The following is a 21,946-nucleotide window of genomic DNA, read 5'->3' on the forward strand; positions in this document are numbered from 1 at the left end:
AATAAAAAAATTAAATAATAAAAAAATTTAAAAAAGACAAACAGCCCAGATGCCTTTGCTTTCACATTTAATCAACGGAAAAGAAAGAAAACCAGTCAGACAGAAAGCTCAGGAACTGGATGGCTGAGGGAGGGGAGGGGGAAGGGCAAATGGGTTCAGACTGTGGGGGGCAGGGGCCTCATTATCCTGAGGTCCCCCAAATACAAGCGTCCACAGTGGGAGGAGGGAGGGCAGAGTCAGAGCTAACTTGTGGGTGCACACACCTGTTCCATGGAGTGGGGCTTATGCAGGGGAGGTAGCACGCTGTTCAGAGAGGGATGGAGACAGGAGAGGGGCCCAGCCCTGCCCACGGGGGATCACTAGAGGTGAAGGTGCCAGAGAGCATCAACACTGGAGATTCACCCTAAAGGGCCACCTGCCAACTCCCCAGCAATGTGCCCAGCTCCCCCCGACCCCATCTTTTGGTCAGAGGTTAACCAGGTGAGGTGGGACCTGGCAAAGGACACCCCATTTCCCTCCCACTCCCAGTCCCCTTGGGCTGAGGGTGAGGGTGATGTAAGAGTTGGATTAAGGATAAAAAGAAGGCTGACTAAAGGGAAAAGAGGAGTATAAAGATGACTGCATAGTGGATGCAGAGCTATGCAAATGAGATGGGAGCAGGCTTGACCCTGACATCTCATTTGCATATCTTATGCAAATGCAATGAGATCCCTAATATAATAAATATATTTCTAACTTTGTAATAAATATTCTGTTTCTTCTCCCTCCCCTTCCCTAGGAAATGGGCACACAGTGGTTCAGGGGCCAGCTTGGGCTGACGCTGCAGCGAACACTGACTGACATTCAGAAGGACTGGGGAGCACAGGGGCTGGGGGTCCCCGAGCAAGGACAGGCTCACCCCAGGAAGGATCACAGAGAAGGATGAGGGATGAGATGCCTGGGGAAGTTGAGGACAGCATTCTTTTCTCAAAAGGGATTCTCACCCTGGCTAGTATGACTCAGGTGGCTGCAGCATCAACGGGTACACCAAAAGGTTGTGGGTTCGATTCCCAGCCAGGGCACACACCCAGGTTCCAGGTTCACTCACCAGTTGGGGCACATGGGAAGACAACCAATCGATCTCTCTCTCTCTCTCTCTCTCTCTCCCTCTCTCTCTCTCTTTCTCTCCCTTCCTTTCTCTAAAAAAAAAAAAAGGGAGTCTCCTGTTTTCCACAATGGCCCTCACCAAGGACAGGAGAGTGGCATTTAGGGTCAGGGGACAATAAGAGCTGGAGGAAGACATCTGGGCGGGTCAAGGCTCTAGAATCTGGGATAAGTGTCTCATAAGACAGGGGAGCTGCTGGGAAACCCTGAAAAGGGGACCCAAAGAGTGACCTCCAAAGTGTCTCTTCTCCAAAAACCAAGCCCGACACACACATGCCAGTGGAAGAACCCAGACCAGGTGGGTCGCATGTGGACGTAACCTGCACAGAAACAGTATGGATGGCACCCCCTGGCGCTGGGCAATGAGGAGCCTATCAGAGCAGTGCTCACAGCTTCCCTTCGCATCCTTCCTGAGCCCTCCCACCCTCAGTCCTGACACTAGTGGACCACGTGGACCTGGCCAGAGCAAAGACCACATGGACAATGGTCGTGAACAGGGAGCCCAGGCGTGTCCTCCCCATGGGCCATGGAGAGCTTGGAGCTCTTCGGTCAGTAGTGGCAGGCTCCTGGGGACAGGGCTCAGCCTCCAACCCCCCCTGGCCTGGGCTGTGCCTGCTGCCCCCTGCCGGCCTGGCCCTGCAGGGCGCAGAGCTGACCTGCGGGCACATTGGAGAAGTCCCTGGAGAGACTTCGGCAGTGAAAAGCTGTGGATGAGGGAAATACCGGGCAGGGTCCATTCGCAGGACTCTGCCTCGTTCCCGGGAGCAGAGAGCTGCACTGCTCCCGGCTGTGACAACTGGCTCATGCTTTGGCTCCTGCAGCCTACCGGATGGCACCAGGTTGGCCCCACTGCCAGGCCTGCCCGGCTGCCAGGGGGCCTTGCACTCCCCTGACCACATAGAAAAAGCCTAAGGCCTGCTCCTAGGACAGAGGGGTGAGAGCTGGGGGGAGCTCGGGAATAGGGTGGGGTGGCCAGTCCAGAGGAGAGAAGGTAACTGGAGAGAGGTGGCAGGGGCAGTGTACCTACTGACCACGTGGTCCCAAAGCATCTTCTCTTCTCTGGTCTGAGCCTTTGGGCGGTGACTCTGACACTCTCCTGGGCACAGCGTGGGCCTCAAGAGGAACATCTGGTGGCTAATGGGCATCAGGAGGGGGCAGCACCTGGGCACAGAGGTACCCCACGAACACCCACCTCCCTGGCAGTGCATGCCTCTGCGCCGAAGCCAGACTTGGGGCCTGCGAGGAGCTGCTTCCCGGGAGCCAGAGCCCCAGGGACTGGAGCTCAGGACCGTGGTTGAGGGTCATGGTTGGGAAAGGGATGGATTCAGGTCTCTGGGTCACAACCCAGAGGAGACAAGGTCCAGTCGAGCAGGCTCAGTACACCCAGCTGACAGGCACCCACTGGGGCTCCGTCCGCAGCTTCTCCATGGCGGCCTGGAGCTCGCGGAAGGTCCTCTCCAGGTTGCAGTTGACCAGGCTGAGGTCAAAGTAGTGCCCGTAGCCCCTCTGGATGCGGCTGCTCTCCTCCACCGTCCGTCTCAGGTCCGCCTCCTGCCAACACAAGGGGACCTCCCGCCGGTCAGCGTCCCCCACCCACCCCCACTGTCAGAGGGGTCTACAGCCTGCCCCACCCAGACCCCTCCCCAAAGGCCAACCATGGTGGGCACAGACTCCCTGGCTTGGAGCCCCTCCCTACATGTCCCAAGGCGCTCTCCTGCAACCATGGACAGACACACAGGTAAAGGAAGGCAGGAAATAGCCCTTAGTGAGAGCCAAACTTGGCACTAACATCTTAACAACTCGCCAAATTTTCACTACGGCTCTGCAAGGCAGGACTCGTTATTCCCCATTTACAACAGAGAGAACGGAGGTACAACGAGTTCACACCGTCAGCCAGGGCTACACAGAGCCTGCCTGACTCCAAAGCCAGTGCTCCCTCCAGTCTGATCAGGCAGAGGGCAGCCCCGCCCCAACAGCCTCTGCAAGGCCTGAGCAATGCTGCCATGAGGGCCCTGAGAGCGGCAGTACCAGGTATGGCCAGCAGAGGGACACCTGCGCACGGAGCTCTGCAAACCCTATACCTCTAGGAACAGGCTGCTCCAAGAGGGGGGTGCCCTGGAGTCCTGCAATACCTGATTTGAAGCCTCTCCTCCCAGCACTGCCGCCTCCCCAAGGCTAACTCATCCCTAGCCAGGCCTCCAGCCTCTGTTTTCCTCCCTCCCTTCAGCCTTTCCCAAGTTGTAAATAGCCCAGAGTCCCCCTGCCTCTGCCCACAGATACCCCACTGGCCCTCTGGGCTCCCTGTGGTCAGCACTGTCCCCACAGAGTGGATGGAGCAGTGAGCCTGGCAGAAGCTCCTGCCCCGCTGGCTGGCTGTGCCCCTGACGCTACGGGAATCTAGGCACTTCACCTCCTTGCTCAGGCTTCCGTTTCTATACCTATAGGTGGGAACTTCGAGTCCTCCTTCACTGACACCTGGGGTGGGTGCCTCTCCCCTCCCTCAACACCCCTTCTCCTCATCAACGCTGATCTGCCCCCTCCCACTGCACCTCAGAGCCCCTCACCGTGAGCTGCTTAGTAGACACCCCACTTTCCAGTGCAGCCCGGTTCATGGCCCGAAGGGTCTCATAGTCAGGGGCCTCAATGAACACCACGTAAGGGACAAACTCCGCCGTTCTCAGCACCTTCACCGCCTGCAGGAGAGAAGGGTACATGTGGGGTGATGGGGGTGAAGACGGGTACCTGGGAATGAATGGGACATCAGTCCTGGAGATGGGTGCTAGAGGAACAGCTGGCAAGTAGCTGGGGATGGAGTAACTGGAGGAGACTAGAGGAGTTGGGGATCTTGGAGGCTGAGAAAGAGGGTCTTGGGAGATAAGTGCCTGGAAATATAGGGAGGAGCACTGGGGCCATCAGAGTACCCAGAGGGGATACTGGGCAGACTGGGAAAAGCAGGCCAGCAGTACCTGGGGGTTGACATCCAGCACGCACACCTTGCCGGCAGCGACCACACCCCGGATGGAGTCGATACGTGTGCCATACAGGTTGCCCTCGTATTCGCCATGTTCCAGGTAGCGCCCAGCACGGATGTCAGCCTCCATTTCCGCTCGGGACACAAAGCTGTAACCCTGGCCTTCGCGCTCTGAGTCTTTGGGCCGCCTGGATGTGTCTACAAGGAAGGAGGGGCCGAATGGGCACTGCCGCAGACACAGATGCACATGCCCTACTTGCATCCCACAGCCCTAGGGGGGCATGCTGCCCTCACATGCTCATTTCTGCTGCCTTCCCACACACCGTGCCCTCAGCCTCACCAGGGCACACACAGAGCGATTTTATGCATCCATATGGAGAGAAACCAGCCCAGTGCTCACAGAGGGGGAGCTGAGGCCCAGAGAGGTCAATGTGGAGCCACAAAGCAAGGCCAAGCTGACCTGGTTCTTGCCCCCAGAAAGCAGGAGCTTTCACCCCAACGGGTTCTGTCACCAAGAAGCCCTGTCTTTCGTAAGGCCACACACAGCTCCGATCCCTGCTTCACATCAGTGCCCAGCTGGGCTTTTAGCAAGTGAAACGTGAGAAAAGGAAAGGCAAGGCCAGTTCAGCCCATCTGGCCACAGGCTCAGGGGACAGCTCCCCAAAACATCCCAGTCTGCAGTTCCCCGACCAGCCCATAGAGGGCGCTCGCCCCCACACCTCACACCCAAAGTGCTACTTAACGTGGTGCCCATGCATATGCCCATTCAGTGGACCCAGTGCTGGCCTCCAAGGCATTCCCACTTCCTGACCCCCACCCAGCAGGCCCAGCTCCCACTCACAGGGCACCGTGGTGCCATAGCGGTCTGGATCCCACATGATGAGCTTGTTCTTCAGGCTGCGCCGACCCACACCCTGAGCCCCGATGAGCACCAGGGTTTTCCTGCGGAAAGGAGGCATGCGGGCCACCTCCTCGTAGATGAGCAGCTCATGGCGGTCAAACTCTGGACACAGGGAGATGGCGCTGCTCAGCAGGCTGTTCATCAGGTGAAAGGGGTGGGGCTGGGTTCTCAGGGGCCAGGGGCAGCAGGAAGAAGCTGGGCAGGGTCCAGGGACAAGCCTGGCAGCATCAGAACCAGGGGAGCATATGCACAAGTCAGTGGTGGGGGCAGAGAGGGGATGTGCCACGTTACAGGAGGACAGGGGGAGGGCGCCTACAACACCCACCTGCATTCTTGGTGGTCAAATACATCATTCGTTTCTTTTTTTTCCCCGAAAGGCTGCCGCATAGGGTCCCTGGCCACAGAGAGATGGGTGAGTGAGGCCAGGCTGGGATGCAGTCAGATCCCAGAGGAGGACTAGGGGCGATAGATACCTGAGTTGGGCGTCAGCTCCAGATCCCGTTTAACGAAGGCTTTGCGCTTCTCCTCCAGCAGCTGGCTGGGGATGAGCCCAGCACTGCCTCCTTCCACGTGGCACGCCTAGAATAGACATGGGCAAAGCTCTGAGTGAGGGGACACCTCCCGAGCCCTCACCTTCCCCACACCATACCCAGAGAGACGACAGGGGCACCCAAGGCTCACCTGCCACCAGTTAGCATCATCCTGGTTTACAATCTGGAGTAAGTCCCCGGCGTTGAAGCGCAGGCCTGCTTCCTTGCAGGGGATGAGGCTGTCTCGGGCTGGGTCATAGTCAAAGTGGCATTTCACAAATACCTGGACCAGGGATCAGGGAAGGGTCAAGGGAAGAAGCAGGGGAGGCTGGAGGGGATGGGCCCTCTCCCATCCCCCACCCCACCATCCCCAACCCCTTGTGGTGGGGGGCGGGGGGGGTGTCATACAGTCCACCCTCTTCCCCGCTTCCCTCAAAAAGATAAGAGAGGCCCTTTAATAAAGGCATGATGCCCCCAGGCCTGCCTGGCCCGCCTCCCTGGTACCAGCCTCCCTTTGCATCTAGAACAAAAGGACTCAATCAGAAGGATGTGAAATTTGCCCTGGCCCCACCTACTGAGGAGGCAGGATCACCAGGTAAAAGATAGAGACTCTAACACCTAATGCAGGATCCCTCCATCCACTCAGCTCCTCCCCTTGGAGGTAGGGGCTCTGGCAGACGCTAGAGAGCCGATAGAAGTGGGCAAAGCAGCCAGACCTCCACAATCCACCCACAGAGAGGCAGCTGTACAGGACCCCTGGCAATCCGACTCTGCGCACCCACACACACAGGCAAGCATGCAGCTGCACACCAGGCACTCGCTGGTACACTTGGGTACCACAGGCCTTGAATGCGCACACATCCCTTGCACATGCACACGGGTGCCCAAGACGAGGGCAAATGCCAGTGCGTGCACGACACGCAGATGCCTGTAGGTGTCCTGGTCACTTGCCTCCCCAGCCGCAGATCCTGCCCGCTACTTGCTTTTCAACGCTGGTTGAAGAGTTGCTCCCACCCCAGGCTTGTGACCCTGATAGGGAGGTTCAGCTACCCCTCGGGCCTTGTGCTGGATGGGGACCTGGGTGGAGGGATTCACCTGGCGGGGCAGATGGGGCTCCTGGTAGCTGGGCAGGATCTTGAGGATGACGCTGCCGCTGGCGCTGCGCAGGAGCTCCTGCAGCGCACGGGGGTCGCTGCCCACGGGCTGCCCATTCACCTCTTTGATGATGTCACCCACATGCAACAGGCCTTGCTGAGCCACCATCCCCCCGTGCAGGATGCGTGCGATCACCAGCTCGCCACCCTCCACGCGGAATGTCACGCCCTGGGGGATGGAGAGAGGGTAAGATGAGCCCCACTGCTCCATGTCAGAATCTTCTAATGGTGATTGGAAGATTCCAGTACCCCCTGTTTGGATCTCCAGGACCCCCGGTTCCCATCCCCACCTCCCACGTCGCCCTCACAGACTTCCCCTCTTCCATCCTCTGCCCAAATTCTTCACTTACGGGAGCACTAAAGGCGGGAAAGTGGGCAGAATGAAGAGGGTTCTGGCACGTGTATGTACGCAGCTCATATGCACAGTCTGCGAGCCCCTGGGTCTGCACGGGCAGATCCCTGGGCAGAGCTGATCCTACCTTCGTTTTGACCCCTGCTAGTTACTCTCAATGCCCCCATCCGGACCGCACACCTGGCCCTGCCCAGCACCCTCACCAGATGTTCTCCAGCGGTCTTGCGGATGCCCACCATGCGCACAGCGTCAGGAGGCACCGGCTGGTTGCTGAACGTGGGATCCAGGCCGGGACTGGGGGGTGGTGTCTCATAGGTCTTTGAGGCAACAGAGTCGTGCGTCTCCAGGAGGGACTGGGGAGGTGGTGGGAAGAGAAGGGGCCGTGGGCCAGTGCCCTGCAGTCCCTTTCCATTCCACCTCCAACTTCCTGCCGGCCCCTCCCCCAGTGGCCTGCCCCAGTTGCACCCCAGCCTGGAGGAAACCTGGAAGTGAGGCTCCTGGAGGATGCGGGCCAGCTCAGCGGCTGTGCTGCTCTGTTCGGCCAGCTGCGCCAGGTCCCGCAGGATCTCCTGCACCAGCTCCAGGTTGTTGTCCCGAACAGCCTCCAGCTTCGTCTCCTCCAGCCTCTCATGGGCCTGGGGGTGAAGGTGGAACAGGTGAGACCTGATGCTTCCCCAAGAGCCCTGGTACCAAACAGTGCCCCCCCCCTTTCCCTCAGGCATCTCCCCTCCCCAAATCCTGATTTTAGACCCTTACATAAAAGGGAGAACACTATATACACTCTTTGATCTCTTGGGTTTTTTGTTTTGTTTAATAGGTTTGGTTTGTGTTTTGGTTTTTAAGTTAATATGCCCTGGAAATCACTCTATGCTACAATATGGAGATTTTCCTTTATTATTATTATTATTATTATTATTATTATTATTTTAATTACTGCACTTGACTTATTGTATGTTTGGAATATCATAATTTATTCAATCAGTCTCCCTGGGTATTTAGGTTGTTCCAATGTTTTACTATTCTATATAACAGCGGTCGCCAACCGGTGGTCCATGGACCACTGGTGGTCTGTGAGGTCCAAAAGGTTGGTGACCACTGCTACATAATAAAAGGCTAATATGCAAATCGACCGAATGGAATGATCGGTCGCTATGACACGCACTGACCACCAGGGGGCAGACGCTCAACACAGGAGCTGCCCCCTGGTGGTCAGTGCACTCCCACAGGGGGAGCGCCACTCAGCCAGAAGCTGAGCTCACGGCTGGCAAGTGCAGCGGTGGTGGTGGGAGCCTCTGCCGCCTCAGAGGCAGCGCTAAGGAGCAGTGGTTCTGACAAACTCCCCTTTATGGGGCGTGGGCTGCTCTGCCCTCCCACTGACACTGGATGAGAGACTTTCCGAAACATTGCCACCGAGTGCTAATGATAGAGCCTGTACTTGAACCCAGATATGCCAGCTCCTGCTCCAGAACCATAAGCCAACTGCAAATGCCACACTGCCAGTTCTTTGAAAGTTATTCCGTCCTCGGTCCCACTCCAGCCTCTGATGTTGGCAGAAGACGCCTAGGGTCATAATTAAGTAGTTCAAAAACTGAAAGAAGTCCCAGAGACTGGTGTGCCAGAAGGAAACATCACTCGATCTTCAATCTGATGTGACCATGTGATTGGCTTTGGCCAATGGGACATTAGCAAGTGTGATAAAAGCAGAAGCTTGGAAAGTGCTTGGGATTTGGAGCTTGTCCCCGTGTGCGGTCGAGACGACCATATGAAGAACCCGGGGCCACCTCCCAGAGGATGAGACCTTGCCATCCTCGTTGCCACAGCCTCCCAGCTGACTACAGGCATGTGAGGCCATCCTAGAGCACCCAGCCCCACTCAGCAAGCCCTTACCAGAAAAGCCACCCCACTGACCCACAAAACCGTGAGAAATAAATCACGATCGTTTTAAGGCACTATGGATTGGGGTTGTTTGTTACACAGCAGAGGTTAACTGATACACTAGGCTCCTCACCACTGTAGCCTCTACTTGTCATGTCTGCTGGTCAGTGACCCCTGTGGACCCTCATTCTTCTAGGGCCATGTCTTGCTTTGCCATCTCTCTCACCCTGGCCTGACCACAGGAGTAGGGTCCTCCCTGTGAACTCCGGCTCAAACTACATTGTAATAACTCTTTATGATTTACAAAGCACCTCCACATCCATGACCTCCCACACTGAACCCCACCATGCCTCTGACAGATCAGCATCATTATCCTCACTTCTCAGGACAAGTAACTGAAGCTCAGAGTGGCTGTCAGGTGTCCTAAAGCCACAGCCGACCAGTGAATCTTCCGACTCCAAACTCTGTGCTCTTTTTCCTGCACCTCATGTGGAGGCCGCCCAGCTGGCAGATGCCCCTCCTGGTAACCATTTGCCTGGACTTCTGAGTGCCGCCTACATTGGACTCTTCACCTTAGCCTTGGCCGCTGTTGAAACACCTGCTGCTGGACCCATGTCGGGCCTCCCAGATGCCAACCACCTGCCAGCCACCTGCTGTCTGCAGCCAGACCCCTAGATTTATCACCTTCCTGCCAGATTTGACTTCCCTCCAGAGACTTCACTTCTCTGGGTTTGTCCCTCAGGCCCTGCCCGTCCCTGGTCCCAGATCTAACCAGCCTGGCCTCTCCCACACTGTCTGCATCCCCAAAGAGAGGAGTCAAGCCCAGCTCCATAAGGGTAAGATAAAAAGGTTAATAGCTACCACACGCAGTTCCACTCGACTCCATTCCTATGGGTTTCTGGGCCACTTTGCCGGGAGAACCAAGCCTTTACACCTGGATCTTTGATAAAAGCACTCTGTCTATTAGATTAGAAATGTGCTGCTACATACATAATAGTTAAAATCGGTAACAAGGAGTCAGAAGTAGGTCCCGTTATCCAAAGCAAGTCACATGGTCAAGCCCAGATTGGAGAGTAGAGACGGCCCTTTAATGTGAGAAGTGGGAAAGTTACATTGCAAAGGGTCACGCCGGAGGAGATGGGAAGGATTCTCCTGAGCTCGGGCAGGAGAAGGGTGTTTATTTACAGCCTGACACAGTACATTGGCAACCTCTCTGTCAGGCTGCACTGTGAGGTCCCAGGAGGAGATGACAGACTTGGGCTCCATCAGGAGAAGAACAAGCTGACAGTTCATTGCCATAGCCCTCGTACATGGTGAGCACACAATAGTATTTGTTGAATAGATGATGGATGACTGAGTGACTGAATGATTAAGTGGATGACAGGGCCAGCCAGCCAGCAAGCCCATCATTGGAGAGCCCATCAAATAGGTTAGCCCAGGGGTGGGCAAACTTTTTGACTCGAGGGCCACAATGGGTTCTTAAACTGGACCGGAGGGCCGGAACAAAAGCATGGATGGAGTGTTTGTGTGAACTAATATAAATTCAAAGTGAACATCATTACATAAAAGGGTACGGTCTTTTTTTTTTTTTTTTTTGAGTTTTATTCATTTCAAACGGGCCGGATCTGGCCCGCGGGCCGTAGTTTGCCCACGGCTGGGTTAGACAAAGCCCCAGAGAAGAAGGCGACTGAGGGGGGTCATGCTTTGGAGGGGACTGGCTAGAGGACCTTCTAACCCTGAGCTTCTGTCATCCCGAGTGACTTTCCTTATGTCATTGGCAGTCTCACTGTCAAAGCCATAGCTAACGTGGCCCAGAGCTGATGTGGTCTAATAAATCCAATTCTGAAATCAGCTTTGGAAGGTTCACAATGTGCATATCAGCAATTCCATGGCCAAGGGTCCGCCCTAGAGGAACTCTCACACGTGCAGAAGCAGAGGGATATGAGGATGTTCACATCCTCATGCGGCACCGTCCTTAATAGCGGCAAATAGGCCACAACATCCCTGCCCTTCACTGTGGAAACCAATGAATAAATACACTGGTCATGGCACATGTAGGAGGAAACCATTTGATGAGTCTCTCACACATTGATGTCTCTCTCTCTCTCACCCTCTCTCTTCCCCTACCCTTCTCTCCCTGCCTTCCGCTCTCTTTAAAAAGCAATGGAAAAAAAATATCCTTGAGTGAGGATTAAGAAAAAAAACACACAAAAACGTTAAAAAATAAAATAAAAACACATATAAAGGGGCATTTACATCTAAATACATATATAGGCAAGCTATGCAAGTCAGGATTATGACATCATCAACCTCAAGTCAATCCTGCTCCCTGGCTTTGCTGAGTTCCTGCTCTCCTCCCCTTTAGTGATTAGTTGAACCTTTACTTCCAAATTCCTCCTATTTTCCTGCTCAACCCCTGATCCCGAATTCCCAGAAGACGACTGCCCCACCTCCGCTGGAAACTCTGAGCAATTAGACATGATTCCATGCAACGCCCAGTTTGCCTCCAGCACAGCATTGGCACCTTTCTCACCTTCCCTCCTCCTCCTCCTCCTCCTCCTCCTCCTCCTCCTCCTCCTCCTCCTCCTCGGGAGAGGGGCTCCTTCTTCACCTGCCCCTCCCCTCATCCACGCTGCTTCTCTCAGCTGAAGGCAGCACCAGCCCCACACTTTCCCTCTGCAGAATCCAGGGTGCCTTGCTACCCTCCCCGCCTCACCTTCCATCCCCAACACCAAGTACTGCCAACTTTCTTCCTAAATATTTCTTCACCCTCCCGTCCCTCCAGCCCTGTTGTGACCAGAGGTCTGGTTCAGAGCCATCCCCCTGCCAGAGGGATGCTGCTAAAATGTCCATACTCCATCATCACCCTCCTGCTGAAAACCCACGGAAGACTCCATCCATGTTACTCACAGGACAAGGTCCAAGCACCCGGCACAGCCCTCAGTGCCCTCCACCGCCTGCCAGCATCTCCGAAGCTCCCACCCCGTCTCACACCTGAAACTCCAGCCTCACGCCAGTCCCCTGTATACTCACTCCCGACTCTTCTCACCTTTGCTTCAGCTTCAGCTCTTCCCATGGCCCAGGAAGCCCTCCCCTCCCTCCTCATTCTTCAAGACTCAGCTCAAGTGGCCCTTCCTCCAGGAAGCCTCCCCTGCCTAGCCCGGGCTGAGTTAGGCAACTGTCCTTTATGCTCCCAAATGCCGACTGCATCCGCCCCTGTCACTGCTGTTACCAACTGTTTAATAACTCCCCCGTTTAGTGAGTCTTTTACCCGCCTGATGCATGGCGGGTGACCTTGTAAAAATGTCTGCACAAAATGCCCAATGACAGAGGGAAAGGCAGGATGAACTCTGGAGATCCCACTCAGGCATGTTCTCCCCCCTCCCATCACAGTCCACAAGCCGGCAGACACCACGCAAGCTTCCACACGGGCATGCCCCACACTCAGCAGCCAGGCCTGGCACAGCTCCCCGACCTACAGTCCCTCAGCTACCATCGGGGCATGGATGGTCATGTATACCCCCCTCCAGGGGTCTCTTGTGCCACATGCCCCATTCCCAGGGCCCTGTATGTCCAACACCCCATCCCCCGCTGTACCTCCCAGACACAGTGCCCTGGTACCTGCCTCCTGGAGCACTATACCTTGGCCAGGGATCTTACTATGGGACTTTCCATAATGCCTCGCAGGAAGATCAGGTCCAGTTCTGCAGCCCCCGTGGCATTGGGGAGGGATCCCAAGTTGTCCAGGACTTGCTGCATGGCTGCGGGGAAGGGGTAGGCGGTGAGACACACAGGTGCCAGCTAGACACCCAAGACCAAAACACACCACAACCGCCCCACCTCACGCCCCACAGAAGACAGCCCCTCCCCAGCAGCACCTCCTTCCCTGCCAGGCACAGGAATGCCTGGATTAGGGCCCTCACGGGGAGTGGCCGTGGCCTGTTCTGCAGGCCCTGGGTAATGCCAGCCTGGGCAGGTGGGAGGCCCCAGGCAGGAGGAAGTAGACTCTGATGTGGGAGGAGAGGGGAGAGGGCAGCAGGCGTCAGGTTCCAGGTTCTGCCCTGCACCAGGGAACCACAGACTCCTCGCTCCAACTCTGAATGGACTGAAGCCCCCGGACTCAGCCACCTGCCCCCAAAGGGCTCAGGAATGAGAGAGAGAGACAGTGCCGGGTCATGTTCCTGACAACAGGCAGCCATGCAGGAAGCCAGGGCCCACACGTTAGCTAGTACAAGCCGTGCCGCCAATTCAGTGTGATTTTGCATAACTCAGTTTCTCACTGGTCTCCATCTTTCCCTCCTATATAACGGGTGGGTTGGATTAGATGGTGTCTATAAGCCCCTCAGCTTTGATAATGATCTATAATCATCCAGAAATTAATATAGATCCTAGGAAGCCAAAGCTGAGGCCCAGGACATTGGCAGGACCTGGGAAAACAGGCCTGGGAAGGCTGTGGGCGCCCAAGGGCAGAAGTCAGACTAAGTCATCCCAGGGATCCGCAAACCCTCAGCCGGGGAAAGGACATAACCAAGGACATGAGGCACCTGGTGCTGGGCCCCAGCAGCGTCGCTGAGACCTGAGGTAGGTGTTGCCATCAACCCCAGGAGAGGAGGGAGCTGCCAGCGGTGGCAGGTTCTGGGGGAGGAAAGGAGAAGCAGAGGGTGCCCAGCTGGGGGCCAGAGATGGGCAGGGGGTATCATTAACCTGCCACCCTGCCACCCACACCTACATCTGCATAACAGCCCCCAAGCCATGGAGGAGGAAGGGTGGAGACAGCCCCTGGCTCCTCTTACTGCTCTTGCCAATGCCTCCTCCTCCAGGAAGGAATGGGGATGGGGATGGGGATGGGGATGGGGATGGGGATGGGGATGGGGAGGAGGAGGCACTGAAACGAGCTGGCAGACATAGTTCAGGGGCTCCTGGACTCCCACCCTCCTCCCCCTCCTTCACCCCACCTTCAGACCCCTCCTGCCCAGGCCTGGGCTGCCATTGGTCAGAGACCTGTAAGAGCCCTCGGGGGCTCAGAAAGAGGCCATGGACCCTTCCCACTCTGCAGGGTACCTCGGGGTCCACCGCCTTAGCTGTCCTCACACACAGACTCCCAGCCTGCCACCCCGAGGAAGGACGGAGCCAGGGGAGCTGGCGCCCTCTGCCTAGGCCCGCTCTCCGAGGGGCCGGAGGGGCTGTACCGCTGGACCCTCAGGCTCCCGGAAGCCCGTACCTGGGACACCCTCTCCAGGTGCCTACAGACCCTGTGAGGCCAGCTTTCCCCGCGGCCTCCGGACCCTCCTTCCTACCTTTCCTTCGGAGGTCGGCTTCCTCAGAGGATCCCCAGGATGTAACCCCCAAGGAGGCCCCGCTGCCTGGGCTGCCCGCCATAGCGGCCCCCACCCGGCCCCGGACTCCAGGAGTTGCCTGCACTCCGGCTTCGGGCCGCCTCCCCGCCAGGGGCTGGCAGCGCTGGAGGAGGCGGGACTCCGGGAGCGCCTTCTGCAGGATCAGCCAATAGAAAGGTTCAGCCGCCCTGACCGCCTTGCTGATTGGTCAAAGGCGGGGGCGGTGGGAAAGAGAGTCCCAGTCCGGCCTCTGGCTGGAGCCCCCTCGTTCAGTACCAGCCCGTGGGAGGGGGAGGAGGGGCTGAGAGAGGGGCCGGGGTGCTGCCCCTTCAGATCTGGGGCGGCGCTCAGAGACCCTCCCCTCACGGCCCAGCTGCAGGACACCCAGGGCGGGTGGGGACTTGGCCCCACCTTGTTCCCGCCCTCGCTTCTGAAGGTCTGTCCTCTAATACACACCCACGCCACCTCCTCCCCGTGCCCTCCGACCTCTACTCTGTGTCCCCTCTCCAGGCCCAGCTTCCTTTACAATAACCCCTTCGAATCAAAGGAAGCGCCTCTCCCACCCCCCTACCCCCCACCCCCACCCCCCAGAGCGACTCAGTCCTCCGCCTAACGCAGCCATTGCGGGTGAGGGGTGACAGGGAGAAAAAGGAGGGGAATGAGAGGTGGCACCACTGTGCCTGGGAAGGGTACCTTAAGTCCTTCTGACCCCACATCTCAGCTGTAGCTTCTCCGAGTCCCCCATCTCCCATTAATTCCTCCCCTTGGATAAGAGGTCACTAGCTGGTGGGCAAGTCCGGCATCTTGGAATTGTGGAAGGGAGAAGTGAGGGAGCATTCTTGCAGCAGGGACAAGGGCGGTAGAAGGGAGAGAGTTGGCATTTACCCCAGCCCAGCGCCTCCATTACTCTCAAACCCTGTACCCATGAGGCCACCACCAGGTGCTGCTCCTGCCACCAGCTCTCCTTTCCCCGGAGGAGTGGCACCAGCTTGCATTGCACCCCTGGTTGCCATGGCAACAGGAGGGCTTACACACCAGGACTGTTAACCCTGGGATGCAAGAAAGATTTAAAGGGACAGCTCCATCTGAATTCAGCCTACATCCCCTCTGGAGTCAAAGAAAGAAAGGAATCTGGTAAAAGGGGAAAGAAAGGACCAGGCTGCCAGTCTGGAGACTCCAGGGGCAAGTTCTCTCCACTCTCAGCCCATGCTATCACCTACATATCTCTCAGCCCACCCCTAACCCTCAGGGAAAGGGCCACTCCACCTTCTTGGAAATAGAGCTGGGGGTCTCTCTGCGAGAGGAATACACCCATCCCATCCCCCCTCCACAATGACAATGACCATCTTGACCCAAGGGGAAGGGTGGGAGAAGGACCTTGCCAGCTTCACTCTCTGCAGAGCCAAGGCTGGGATCTCTCCCGAAAGGAAGAGGCAAGTGGGAGGGTAAACCTGACCTCAGAGGCAGGGGCACAGTTGTCTCTCAGGCCTGTAGGAAGTGTACTGGCCACCAAGTGAGGAGGGGCAGAACCCACCGTTAGATTTTTTAGGGCAGAAGCTACTCCTGGGCACGGAGGGCTGCCTGCAGGAAGGCCTAAGAGCCTCATAGCCTCTTAGTCCCGCGTCACCTCTTTACAGAAGATGAAACATAGGCTTCAAGAGGTTCAGCAGCTGACTCCTGTTCTTTAGGTTTGGGAAGGCAGGAGCAGCCCAGGGAAGCAGAGGCCCCAGGAGTCCTCAGAGGAAATAAGCCCCATAGCCACACCCCTGGGCTCCCCTCCCTGCCCTGTCCCCCACTCACCCCAATGATGCCCCCATCACCTGGCCTGCAGCAAGGGAGCTAAATTGGTGGACCTTCTCCTCCCTCTACACCCCTGCCAGGCACTATTAATGGGTTTACTGGGCAGCCCCAGATTGAGAGGCCTTTAATCACAGGCTCAGGGATGGGCTTAATTAACCCATAAGCAGCTTACAGTGGGGCCCAAGCATGCCAGAGCCGGGGGGGGGGGGGGGGGTAGGGGTAGGGGACCCAGCAGGCTGGACAGGAAGTAGAAACACTGAGCCTTCCAAGGCTGCAGAAGCTGGGGAACATTGGTGCAGTCCCTCCACGGCAGGAAGAAGAGGACTTTCCTGGGGGACAATGGTGCCATAGTTTAGGTTCTGGCCCCTCACAACAGTCTTCACTTTCCTGGCTCAGTTTCTCAGAGGAGAGCAACAGTCATTTAACACCATTAGGAGCCTGGGACATCTTGCAGAGGCAGCTGCAGGGCCTCCAGCAAGGGCTACTTGGGAGGGAGGCACCTAGGCCATGAGAAAGACAGACAACTCAGAGCAGGTTAGAGTTGTAGGGCCTTTAGCCTCTAGCACAGGGAACTTCGCCTGGTGGTCCCTAAATGCACTTAAGGGGCCATGAACCCCAGAGTGGAATACAGATTTTGTGAAGAGAAGCATCTATATATACAAAGCCCAGCAATCGGAACAGTGGAACAACCAGAATGACCAGAACAACCGGTGTCTATGACATGCACTATGGCAGCCAAGCAGCCTGATCCAGGCCCTGATCGCGTCCCCCACCCCACCCCGTCCCCACCAGCCTGGCCCCCATCGGCCCCCAACACCCAGATCAGGGGCAGGGCTGGCTGCCAACTGCCTGTGACTCCTTCCCACCGCCAGCCCGGCCTGATGGGCCCCCACTGGGGCGGGCCTGCCAGACCCCACCCATGCATGAATTCGTGCACTGGGCCTCTAGTTTGTCTATAATGAAGGCCATGGCTGTCATCAGGTTCTCAAAGGGATCCAGGACCAATGACCTTGTCCCATCACCTCATCTTACAGATGGGGAAACCTAGGTCCCAAAAGGGAGGGATTCACTCAGGTTACAGGTTAATGAGGTAATAATTTGGAGCATAGCATGATGAGTGACTGTTCCTAATGGTAACTCTCATTCTCTGACATAGCCTTGGAGGCTCCCATCAACCTCTTTACGGAACAGAAAAGGGGCTCTGAGAGGTTAAGTGGCTTGCTCCTGAGGCTTCCTAGCTTGTCTGGGTGGCCCATTCCCTTGCCCTAAAAGCTCCTACAGAACCAAGTTGAGGCTTCCTGATCCGGGATTCTCCATGCATAGCCTCCTACGCCCCTGCACACACACACACACCCATCTCTAGCTGGTCTACTGCACCTATCTGGTGGGCACTGCATCATGGACTTCTCATCCCCAGGCTGGGCTGCTGATGTCCCTCTACCTCAGCCATCCTCCAAGGCCCAGCTCCTAGGGGGTCACTTTCTCACCAGCCAGGTCCCATGCCATAGTCCTCCAACAATAATGAGTGTGCGTTATCTTTGGAGCATTCATACCCCTGCTCTCCGAGGAAGTGTGTTAAGCGCTGTCTCCAGCACTACCCTGGGACAGGTGTGGGAGGGCCATAGAGTTGCCTGAATGAATGGCTGAGTGGCTGGGTGGACAGTGGTGCTCCTACAGGGACCTGTGGGAGTGCTGGTAGCTGCTCCCCACCCTGCCTGGCATCCTCTGAACCATTAATATTAACTGACTTCCTCTCCCTTTCTTACCAGTCTCAGAGTTGGTGGCGGCAACCGGCATGGTGAGGTCGGCAAAGGTTCCAAAATGCCTCTCCTAGAGGAGGGAAAAAAGAGGATGAGAAAGGAATCCAGAAGGACCTCCCACCACTCATGATCAGCCAACAAGGTAAATGGAATGGTCCCAGAGTCCTGGGAGGCAGGAAGAGCAGATATTTCGTGCCCAGTTCTTCGAGGAGGAGGTGACAGAGGATCAGAGAGATCAATTGATTTGCCCAAGGTCACAAAGCTAATAAAGAGAGCTACAATGAAAATCCAGGCTTTATGACTCAACAAAAAATTAAGCTTTTGCTGAAACCGGTTTGGCTCAGTGGATAGAGCGTCGGCCTGCGGACTGAGGGGTCTCGGGTTCGATTCCGGTCAGGGGCATGTACCTGGGTTGCGGGCACATCCCCAGTAGGGGATGTGCAGGAGGCGGCTGATCAATGTTTCTCTCTCATCGATGTTTCTGACTCTCTATCTCCCTTTCTCTCTGTAAAAAATCAATAAAATATATTTAAAAAAAAATTAAGCGTTTATGCCCACCATCTGTCCTTTCTATTTTTTTAAATCCTCACCCAAGGACATGTTTATTGATTTTAGAGAGGGGGGGAGAGGGAGGGGGGAGGGAGGGGGAGATAGAGAGAGAGAGATTGAGAGAGAGAGAGCCCTGAACCCGAAACCTAGTATGTGCCCTGACTGGGAATTGAACCTGCAACCTTTAGGTATACAGGACCATGCTCCAACCAACTGAAGCCACACAAGTCAGGAGGCTGTCCCGGATGACTCTTTTTTTTTTTTTTTTTTTTTTTTTTTTTTTTTAAGGGGTTGGATAAGAATACAGAATTTGAGTCAAAGCCAGGAAAGATGGGTGTCCCCAGGCAGTAAGCTCCATGAAGTCAAAAACCACATCTGTTTTATTTTGCCTCTGGATCTTAGGCCTAGCCCAGTGTAGATAGATGCTCCACAGATGTTGTCAGTCTGTCTGATAGAAATGACGTCATACCTCCCTAAGGCCTCTCTGGGTTCCCCTGCCCCAATTCTCCCCTTCCTAGCCCAGAGTTGGGACTAGGAGAGCAGGGGGCTTTGGGCAGAACCAGGTGTAGAATTTACAGCCCTAGTTCCCATTCCAGAACCTCCCCAAGGTGGGGTTGGCTCCCCCATTTTTCAGGGAAAGGGGTGGGAGGGATTGGGGCGGGGCAACCCATCACCCTTCCTCCCTTTGCCTTCCTGGGTCTGTGCTGCTGAAGAAAACGCTAATTCCCGGTTGCCATGACAACAAAAGGCAGTGGCTCACAGCAGGGGGGGAGTGGAGGAAGTTCCTGGCAGTGCCCACTTTAGGCCTGAGTGTGTGCTGGGCCCGGGGAGTAGGGGAGCCACAACTTCACCTCCCTCCCAAAGAAAGGATTCTTCCCAGAGAGACCACGCCCTGATTTTAATAACATCCTCTCCCCTTCCCCTCCCAAGCCTGAGCGCAGATAACAGAAATCACAAAGATGGCAGGACGACTCCCCTTCCTCCCGGATCTGCCCCTGAGCATGTGGAAGGAGGCAGCTTTCGGGGAGAGGAAGGGCACCTCCTGTCAGGCTGGCATCTGGCTGGGAGAAATGCTCAGGATCCGCGGTGCCAGCCGGTGCCCCCAGCGCCAAGCCCCGCTGTCCCTGTTCCTAGAGAGCAGCGGGAAGGGCTCTCTTCCCAACGCCCGGGAGCCTGGCACCTTCTGGCGGCTGGCGCTGCTCTCCGGACAGGGGTGCTCCGCCCTGGGTAGAGGCTGGAGGGTGGGAAAGGGTGGGGGGATTCTGGCTCCAGAAGCCTGGCCCGCCTGCCTGCGTTTTCTCCCCGGGGAGCCGGTTCCCACGGCAGCGGCTCGCTTCGCCCCACCCCCACCCCGGTCCCCGAGAGGGCGGGTCCGGCCGTGCCCACAGAGAACGGCAGTGCCAGGCGAGCCGGGCTGGCTCGGGGCCAAGGCCCGGGGCCCGGGCATCTGGGAACTCGCACCGCGGCTTCCAAAAGCCCAGGGCCCGGGTGCCCTCTCACCCCCGCCTCCAGGCTACCCGCCTGACCCGGAGCGGGCTGGGGGTGCGGGCCCGCGGTGAAAGGGGAGGTTTTCTCCAACTCACACCCGCCCCTCCATCGACATACGTACAAAGAGACGTGGGGGAGAGGGTCTGACAAAGGCGCTTTGAAGACCCACAGGTCGCGGGGGGGCGGGGGGAGGGTGGACAGCCTGAGGGATGGGGTGCTGGAGGCCGGCGGCCTGCGCGCAGCCACAGCCGGAGCGCCCCGGTCCCCGGGGCCCGGCCCTAACCCGCGGGGCGCTAGGACCTGGGGGCAGGGGGGCGTGTTTCGAGCCATCAAAGAAGGCTCTTTGCTCGCGCGCCCGCGGGAGACCTAGGGATGAGGTCATTGAATGGCTGTCCCCAGCCCCGTCCTCATTCCGCCCCCCTTAGGTGACCGAACGCTCCCCCTGGCTCCTGGTTCCGAACACCGATCCCCTCCCCAATCTCCAGGCTCTAACCCTGGCCCCCGACCCGACCCAACCCCCCCACAACCTGGGAGGAGGAAGCAGGAACGCGCCCCTTCCCTGGACCCTACTCCCAGGGAAGATTGAGGTGTGAGCCTCCCAAGGGGGACCGGGGAGCCGCGGAAACCCCCGCAACCTCTGTCTCGCGCCCCCACCCCCGGAAGCGCTAGCAGCGCAGTTCTTACGTAATGCCAGGCTCCGAGGTCCCCCGAACCCGCACAGCCCCCCGGTCCCCGCACAGCTCGCCAGCTCTGTGCCCGAGGTCACGTTGGAGCCTTTGCCGCAGGGGCCGGGACCAGTGACAATGGGCAGTGGGGTTTGGTCTCTCTCTGGGGGGCACCCGAGAAGGAAGGGGGGACCGGAGGTGGCGAGCCTGGGGGACGGGGTCCGGGGAGACTGGACCCAGAGAAGAGGACCCCAAGTGCCGCGCTGGATGTAGAGGACACAGAGGTGGGTGCTGGCCCGGGGTCGCGGGTCGCCTACCTGCGCGCGGGGGAGCCCCTAGCTCGGCGGCTCCAGCGCAGCCCGGCGCTACGCGTTTATTGCTGTCAGTCGCTACCCCGGCTCTTAAAGCGGCAGGGCCTCCTCTGCGGGAGGGGGCGGGGCCCGGGAGGGGGAAGGAGGGGGCGCGGGGCAGCCCCGGGGAAAGCGGTCTTTCGGGCAGCTAGTGGGCAGGCCGGGAGGTGGCGGTAGGAGAGACGTCGCACAGCCCAGGACCCCCCGCATCCTGCCCACTCCGGGGAGCACGAGCTGGATCTGCACCTCTAGGGTCCCCGTCGCCCGAGATCCCTTAAAAGGGCGATGATGAGTGAACGACCACTCCGCTCCTTTCCCGCAGTTTAGATCCGCGTTCCAGTTCCGAGCGCGCCTCGCTTTTCCTCGTGATCCTCCTTTCCAATCGGGAAAGGGAACAGGGGGAGTTTAGGGAGGCCGCCAAAGAGCAGGAGATCCACCCACCCCCCCCCCCCCCAGGGCCTCGGGCTCAGGGGCAGTTTTTAAAGACTCGAATGATGGATACCTGGATCCCCGACTCTCTGGAACAATTTGCAAAAAAGAAGGGGGGGGGGCGTCTTCGTGAAGGGATTCAGGACCCTATTTTAAGCCTGGATCAGAGACCTGGTCCATACCCCTGTCTATGGAATACAGAAATTAGTAACTCACTACCCTTCGTCAGAGGCCCATCTCAAGAAGTAAATAAAGGGTTAAACCTACTTGCCCGCCTTCGCCAGCCTCTGGCTCCACCCCAGACCTTCTAGTGAGAGACACTGTAAGGCCTACGAATGCTAGATGCTCCCATTGCCCACCCTTTGCTCAGTGCATCGAGCCTTTGGGACCAGCTGCGGCACTAGCCTGGCCTGGGTGTCTCCCCATCCCCTCCACTTGCCCTCTGGAATATGCAGGAATTATCCCTCTTACGTGCTTACTGCGCTGCTAAGGAACTTATCCTGAAAACTTGCTTAGAAATCTCAGAAATGGGTTTGACTTGGGAATTCATCCCAGAAGCAGAAGACTGACTGGTCCCTGGGTCCCTGGAAACTCTGCTTGGCCCTGAGCTCCGAGGGCACAGGTGTATAGGTGTATAGGCAAA

General features: G+C 57.3%; 1 protein-coding gene across 5 annotated transcripts; it reads right to left on the reverse strand.

The window, feature by feature from the left end:
• Positions 1–50: 50 nt before the first annotated feature.
• On the reverse strand, positions 51–20,916 carry MPP2 (MAGUK p55 scaffold protein 2). 5 transcript variants are annotated; one of them, XM_070393164.1, is made up of 13 exons: positions 20,842–20,916; positions 17,829–17,892; positions 12,569–12,687; positions 7,534–7,686; positions 7,255–7,404; positions 6,641–6,868; positions 5,697–5,828; positions 5,489–5,594; positions 5,341–5,409; positions 4,956–5,117; positions 4,110–4,312; positions 3,708–3,836; positions 51–2,694 (listed from the first exon to the last, which is right to left on the reverse strand). In XM_070393164.1, the coding sequence occupies exons 2-13, from the start codon at positions 17,857–17,859 to the stop codon at positions 2,518–2,520; spliced, it is 1,659 nt and encodes a 552-aa protein (XP_070249265.1). In that variant the 5' UTR covers positions 17,860–17,892; positions 20,842–20,916; the 3' UTR covers positions 51–2,517. The 5 variants fall into 5 exon arrangements, with proteins under 5 accessions (XP_070249265.1, XP_070249266.1, XP_070249264.1 ...); XM_070393165.1 differs by lacking the exons at positions 17,829–17,892; positions 20,842–20,916 and adding an exon at positions 14,956–15,104; XM_070393163.1 differs by lacking the exons at positions 17,829–17,892; positions 20,842–20,916 and adding an exon at positions 14,224–14,311 and having other exon boundaries at positions 12,587–12,687.
• Positions 20,917–21,946: the final 1,030 nt, after the last annotated feature.

Source organism: Myotis yumanensis, unplaced genomic scaffold (assembly GCF_028538775.1).
Source record: "Myotis yumanensis isolate MYYU_CA2020_CCGP unplaced genomic scaffold, mMyoYum1.0.hap1 SCAF_16, whole genome shotgun sequence".
In the NCBI taxonomy this organism is placed as follows: domain Eukaryota; kingdom Metazoa; phylum Chordata; class Mammalia; order Chiroptera; family Vespertilionidae; genus Myotis; species Myotis yumanensis.